The sequence below is a fragment of the Agelaius tricolor genome, unplaced genomic scaffold (genome assembly GCF_023055355.1).
Source record: "Agelaius tricolor isolate 1412-34295 unplaced genomic scaffold, bAgeTri1.0.p SCAF_5, whole genome shotgun sequence".
NCBI lineage: Eukaryota > Metazoa > Chordata > Aves > Passeriformes > Icteridae > Agelaius > Agelaius tricolor.
In genome coordinates this window covers 24275772-24282984 of record NW_027269265.1, presented here as the reverse complement: position 1 = coordinate 24282984, position 7213 = coordinate 24275772, and the positions used below count along the sequence as shown (strand labels likewise).

The 7213-nt window shown below is 45.8% G+C and overlaps 1 protein-coding gene across 2 annotated transcripts; it reads left to right on the top strand.

Annotated features, from left to right (window-relative positions):
* Positions 1–2876: 2876 nt before the first annotated feature.
* Positions 2877–6931, top strand: SSTR1 (somatostatin receptor 1). 2 transcript variants are annotated; one of them, XM_071426859.1, is made up of 2 exons: positions 2877–2982; positions 3364–6931. In XM_071426859.1, exon 2 carries the CDS (start codon positions 3544–3546, stop codon positions 4744–4746), a length of 1203 nt encoding a protein of 400 aa, XP_071282960.1. In that variant the 5' UTR covers positions 2877–2982; positions 3364–3543; the 3' UTR covers positions 4747–6931. The 2 variants fall into 2 exon arrangements, with proteins under 2 accessions (XP_071282960.1, XP_071282961.1); XM_071426860.1 differs by lacking the exon at positions 2877–2982 and having other exon boundaries at positions 3339–4793; positions 6232–6931.
* Positions 6932–7213: the final 282 nt, after the last annotated feature.

Genomic DNA, 7213 nt, shown 5'->3' with positions numbered 1-7213 from the left:
AGTAGCTATAAATTCTCAGTAAATTAATACCTATAATATTTGTTAGAGGAACTGATCTAAGAGACTAAGCAGGCACTCAAACAACTCCTTTTTGGAAGGTGATATCATTCTCTATTGTGAAATTTTCTGTATCCAAAGGAAACTTCAGTGAATGGAGATATCAAACCTTCTGAGTCTATGCTATAGCACAGGGTACATTATTATAATTATGCCTATGATGGCATTTCTTTTTTCTGGGCACTTATGTCAAGCAGGTATGTGTGTGATGCCTAATGGGGCTACTACGGTTGTAGGAATCACAATTTATAAGTGAATTACTTTGAATAAATGAAGTAAGAAAGAACACCATGCTCACATCTACTTCAACAGAAGAGTTTTTACCAACCCTTTTGGGAGCAGGGCGTGGACCAATCCAAGCATGGCAAAGTAATGTGAAATGGGCAATAGCATGAATGTCTAAATGTCAATTTATTACAATGTGAAAGAAGGAAACCCTTTGGTTTGTGCTCCATAAGCAAATGACCCTCAAAACTAATGTTTATGTAAACAAAAATTGGATTGTATTTGAACTGTAGGTTTTCCAAGAGACTGAAGTGCTGAAACCAACCAGATGTTCTTGTTGATGGCTTTGCAGCTATTGACTTCTGCTCCTTCTCATATCAGTGACTGAAGGCTGATTCATATTCTCTAGTATACAAACTCTAAAGATAAATCTTCAGCTAAATTTATGTAATTGCAGAAATTTGAGCAGCGTCAGATAGCACATTGCAAGAAAGGATTTTCCATGGTGTTAAATATAATTTTTTTTCTCTGTATGCTGGAAGCCCTGATGCTAACACATCAGAATATACAACCTCTAAAACCCAAATGTAAGCATGAATTTTAATTTGTATAACATCCCCAAGTGTTCAAACACCTAGCTAAACCCTCATATACAGGAACAGTTATAGCAATAGTAAGATCTTTCGCAAAAACTACTCAATAAATGCATTTCCATATTAGAATAAAAATTAAAAAAATTCCTCAAAAGTCACAAAGTGTGTCATCCAAATAGAACTTGTGTGCAATTACTAAAAACTGAATAAGGCTACTTTTCTAATGTGTAGGGGTGTATATATACATCTATATGTATTCACAATCTGCTCTTTAAACATGGAAGGAAAAGAAACAGCTTGGTAAGGGTCATGCAAAAGTATGCATGTGCTAAATGTAACACTCTTGACAAGGTGTCAAAGAGCTCATGCCCATCACATGGGAGTGCCTAGGTGTGTATGACTGGAGGTGATGACTGATATGGGCAAAGTCATTCAGTCAGAGAGGTTACATGCATGTGTTTAAATAGATGCTGGTGTTGATGAGAGGTAGAAGGATATATATGGTTCTAGAGAGAATTAATTCCTGACGATGGGTCATAATCAATTGATGGTAATGCTGCATGTATCTGCATATTAAGGTGGTGGGTAGTGATAATATGCATAATTGTGATGGTGGGCAGACGGTGATAACAAGATGTGTGAACAGTAGGAGGTGATGGGTATGTATGCACGGTAAAATGAGTAGGTTGCAAGGATGCATGTGTGATGCTGAGTATAGCAGTGCAGTGGGGAGCATATAGCAGCATATGCACCGTGGTGATATTTGTGTGATGTGGACCTGCTGTTCTTGACAAAAGTAAGCGGTGCTCTTGTGCAGCAGTTTATGTGAAGAGACAGGTCATTACCAAACAGGTGTGCTTTGCTCACACAGATGGGGGCTACAAACAACAGAATAAACAAGCATTTACTGAGTATTTTGTGGGTATGCCTCGGCTGAGGGAATGTTGATGCAGTGAGCAAGTGTGAGGGTCTATGTGAACTAGTGAGTAACCATGTCTGGTTAATACAGAACAGTCAGCTGGTATATAGAGAATGGTCATGGTGGTATATGAAAAGGGATTTAGTTTTATGTACAAGCATGTAAGGACAGATGGTATACTCAGAAAAATAACATGTAGAGAGAAGAGACATATTGCCCAGCAGGAGAGGTGTATGGGAAGGTCATGCTCTTCTTTTTTTAAGAAAAATTTGCTTGCCAGAGAAGAGATGCAGCTTTAGGACTACCTGAAGATGTTCACGTGTGTTTAGAACTGGTGGTGAGGATGAGGTGTTTAAGGTGTCAGTGTCTGCCTAGAGATGACAACAGGAGGATCTACAGGTGTATGTGTGTTCATCTAGAATCAGGGTGTATGTAAAAAACAGCACAGTATAGGCCAATGTATAGAAGCAGTTGGTGGGTACAGCTGGAAGAAGTTATGTAGTGCATATATGCAGAATATGAATGGAGATGGTACCAATGGTTTGTGTCACTGTACAGGCTTAGGAGGGTTTGTAGCCTCCACTGGTGTGGATACAGTCCTATCAGGGATATGCATATGTTTTAAGTATATATTAAATATATATTTGCATATTTTATATAAATATATTATATATTTTAAGTATATTTTAAGAGAGGGGGTTTTAACACTGGTGAGGCAGCATGTGGTGGTTGAGCTTGAAGTGATCCTATGATTGGAAGCAGATGTGTGGGGACAGAGGCATGGACAGCAGGAGATGGTCTTGGCACCACAGTGGTGTAAATAGTCGTGTCGAGCTGCAGTGTGCAAATTGCTCACTCACTCTTGGATGTGATGGACAGAGGCAAAACATGTGCCAGGGTGTTACAATATGATAGGGGGGCATCTTTCAGGACAGAGCGTGTGGAGAGGGGCAGGGCTGCTCATGAGTGATATCTGGAGTTGTTGGTGGTGGGACAGGACAAGGTCGGGGGTGTGGAGCTGCGTGCCGCTGGGAGGCACGGACAGTGCTGAGTGCACAGGATTGAATGTTTTGTGCTTTGTCGCTCGGTGCCGTGCCTGGTGCCAGCGCTGTGAGGTGGGCAATGCCGACGGTGCAGTGACAGGAGAGGGTTACAGCAGCTGCGTAGACATGAGGCATGCTTGCCTAGGTAACACTGCTCACCCATGCAAGACCCAGGCTTTTTTTCTTAAAGGACAAAGGATAGTCCCTTTGCCAGGGGTGCCCCTGGTCTGGACCTAGGTGCCGTGGAGGGAGAGCTGCGGAGAATGGAGGGAGAGGACGGTGGACGGGGAAGGGGATCAGTGGAAGTGGGGGAAACTATACTGGGTGGGGAGAGAAGTGCGGGATAGGGGGGCACTGAGTAGCGTGGGGCAGTGGGAACAGGGAACAGGCTGCCCTGGAGCTGCCGGATTTGCGAACAGCCGGAGGGCGGGATGGGAGGCGGGCAAGGGGAGAGGGGGGTGGGAAGGGACACCCACTTACGTCTCCTCCTGCATTTTTTTTTTTCTTTCCCTCCTTCTTTCCTTAGCTGATGACGCGCCGCTGCTATTAATCATTCACCAGCCGGGGAGCAGCAGTTGCAGCCGCCTCTCTCCCGATGCCCGCGTCCCGCAGCCGCCGCGCCGGCATCCCTGACAGGATGATGCCCAGCGCAGCCGGCGGCGGACGCCTGCTGCTCTGAGCCGGGGCGTGGGGGTCCGGGCAGAGGATGCTCCCCAATGGCACCTGCCCCAGGCTTCCGGGCGGTGCAGGCAGCGACAGCGGCGAGAGCGAGAGCGGCGGCAGCGACAGTGGTGGCGGCGGAGCCGGTGGCGCCTCGGAGGAGGCGGCGGCGGAGGGCATGGACTCGGGCGGCAGGAATTCCTCTGGCGCTCCGAACAGCACCCTGAGTGAGTCTCAGGGCAGCGCCATCCTCATCTCATTCATCTACTCCGTGGTGTGCCTGGTGGGGCTGTGCGGGAACTCCATGGTCATCTACGTGATCCTACGTTATGCCAAGATGAAGACAGCCACCAACATCTACATCCTCAACTTGGCCATCGCGGATGAGCTGCTGATGCTTAGCGTCCCCTTTCTGGTTACCTCCACCCTGCTGCACCACTGGCCCTTTGGCTCCCTGCTCTGCCGCCTGGTGCTCAGTGTGGATGCCATCAACATGTTCACCAGCATCTACTGCCTGACGGTGCTCAGTGTGGACCGGTACATCGCCGTGGTGCACCCCATCAAGGCGGCCAGGTACCGCCGGCCCACGGTGGCTAAGATGGTCAACCTGGGTGTCTGGGTGCTTTCCATCCTCATCATCCTGCCCATCATCATCTTCTCCAACACAGCAGCCAACAGTGATGGAACAGTGGCTTGCAACATGCTCATGCCAGAGCCCACCCAGAGATGGCTGGTGGTCTTTGTGATCTACACTTTTCTGATGGGCTTCTTGCTGCCTGTGGTGGCCATCTGCCTCTGCTACATCCTCATCATCGCTAAGATGCGCATGGTGGCCCTGAAGGCTGGCTGGCAGCAACGCAAACGCTCAGAGCGCAAGATCACACTCATGGTCATGATGGTGGTGATGGTCTTTGTCATCTGCTGGATGCCCTTCTACATTGTGCAGCTGGTCAATGTCTTTGTAGAGCAGGATGATGCCACCATCAGCCAGCTCTCTGTCATCTTGGGCTATGCCAACAGCTGTGCCAACCCTATCCTCTATGGTTTTCTCTCAGACAATTTCAAGCGGTCCTTCCAGAGGCTGCTCTGCCTCAGCTGGATGGACAATGCTGCAGAGGAACCCATCGACTACTATGCCACTGCCCTCAAGAGCAGGGCATACAGCGTGGAGGACTTTCCCCCAGACAACTTGGAGTCAGGGAGCATGTACAGGAATGGCACTTGCACCTCCAGGATTACCACCCTCTGAGGAAGCATTCCTGTCCCCCAGCTCCCTCACTGCCCCCCAGCTGGAGGGTGAGCGAAGCCAGGGCTGTGGCATGGGGAGGCTGGGAGGGAGGGGATTTTGGTCCTGCTCACTCCCACCAGTGTTTGGCGCAAGAAAGAGTGAAGAAAACCCCACATCCTTGATTTGCTGCCCCCCTGCACCCTTGTTGGCCCCCCTTGAAAGCCGGTGCATTCTCTGATGCTTTGACATCCACTTAGTGAATTGTGGCTCTCATGGGTCTGGTAGCTTAGGGTCTGGTGGCCTGGCTCTGCCATTCTTCTCTGTGTCTGACAAGTGGCTGTAAAGGTCCTGCAGTGACTTCTCTCCCTCCATCTTTTGTACAGTTTGCCCTTCCCCTTGGCTGGTGGAACACCCCAGGCCACTGAGTCGAGCCTGCTTCAGTCAAGCCCCAGCATTCAGGCTCAGACTCCCCCCAGCTGAAAATGACCCCACTCAACATCTGTCAGTACACACCTCCTCTTCAGAGATTAGAAATGCTGGAAAAATTCCCCCCAACCCATACCTTGCCCTCGCCCAGGAAGGAGTGAGTAGCCTCTCTCTGTGCCTACCTTTCCCTCCCCTGGAATAAAATAGAAAGCAGGGAGGAAAAAGTCCCCAAGAAAGAAGCAGCATAGTCATGGAGATTTTTTTTTGCTTTGCAGACAGCTTCCAACTCACTGGGACTTTGGCTCTCTGTGCTCCTTGGCAGAAACAGAGCAGATAATGTCTTAGAAAAAATCTGATTGTTGCTTTGCTTTGGAGCTGTGCAGCAGGTTGCTCATGATGGGAGATAAGCAGTCCCGTGACACACAGGGAGCAGAGGGCTGGGACTCACTGAGATGGGAGCTGGGGGGACTGCTCAGTTGGGAAATGTTTGAATCTGTCCACACACACTATAAAGTGTGCTGATATTAAAGTTTAAAGGGAGCATAGACTGTGAATCTGCTGTCTTGAGCCTGCTCCGTCAGCTGTGAAACAGCAATGAAGGGAGCTGAGACAGTTTTTGAATTACCTAGATGATGGCAAAGTCACTTTAGCCTATATGGAAAAAGGGGGAGTCATTTAAAAATCTCCACCAGTCTCTGAAATAAATACTTGACAGAAAAAGTAGCTGTTCAGTAATAGCTATTACCCTAGCTCCAGTTTCTTCTGTTGCACTAAAAAAACCCAACAAAATGGGTTTCATATGTTGCCAATGTAATATACTGACCCAGAGCTTCTTAATGTTTCATTTCTAAGAATTCTTGTTTTTAATGTGTGCCAGATGTCTTCTTGTTTGATTTTTATTTGATTCTAGTCACTGTGTTGTGAACGTGTTTTTCTGAAGCAATTTATACTGTGTACTTATGTCTGTGGTGGCTACTTGCAAGGTTGCATTTAAAATGGGTGATGCTCAAGAAGGCTTCTTTCCAGATAAAAACATTGTCTTTTTTTCTAACTCTTTCATTTTCATTGTCTCCCCCACAGAAATTCTCTCTTGAATTTTCTCTCTTCTTCTCTTACGACAAAACAAATTTCATATAAACAGATGAAGCTTTCTTTGATAAATGACAGCTGATTAAATGAAACCTTCTATCCCTACTGCCTTTTATCCCACACAGAAGTGTTGCTACAGACTGTATTGAAATAAGCAGCTATGTTTTTTGCTTTCTACCACCTATGCTAACAGTGTCACACAGTGGCAAGTCTCCCAGCAGCTGTGACAAATCACTTCTCTAGCACAATACTGTGGTTGTATCAATTATAACTACTGGCAATATGAAGCAAGAGACTGGAAAAATCTCTAGTAGCAGCATACCCATAGCATTGTACTCGTAGCTGCAGTGCTTAAGTACAGTGTAAAGTGTAAGGTTGACAATTAAGGCATCTAGTATTTGTGGTGGTGGATTGACTACAGATTTTTTTGTTGAATTATACCCTTTAACTTTCCTCAGCAGCAAAAAGCAGGATGCTACTTTGTACATTTCTTTCACCAAAACTTAGGTACTGTTAAATGAATGTATAAATTTAGTATTTCAAAGTTGTCTGATTCAAAGTCCATCAAAATGAGAGAAAAAAAATCCTAATTCCCTTCAATGGACTGTGAGTCAACTCCTTTTAGTCTAAAAATTGCTAATGTGGAAACTGTTACATCCTTATTAAAATATTTCATGAAAAGCTTTAACAATTGTACAGTTTCTTTTCTTTTACTTCCTAGTGGACACGATTTAAAGAAAACTTGCAAATATTAAATTTTGTCATGTTTTACATGTACATATGGGGAAATGAGGATGAAATTGCTTTATAAGCTCAATTAAATTTTCATAGAAATCAAATGTCTGTCAAAACAGTAAAATGCCCCATGATATCCATGATGCTATTTCCAGGGCTTCACTTGAATTCTCACTCAGAATATCTTCAAGATGGCATCAATCTCATAATCTTATATGGTCCTTTTCACCCAGGCATA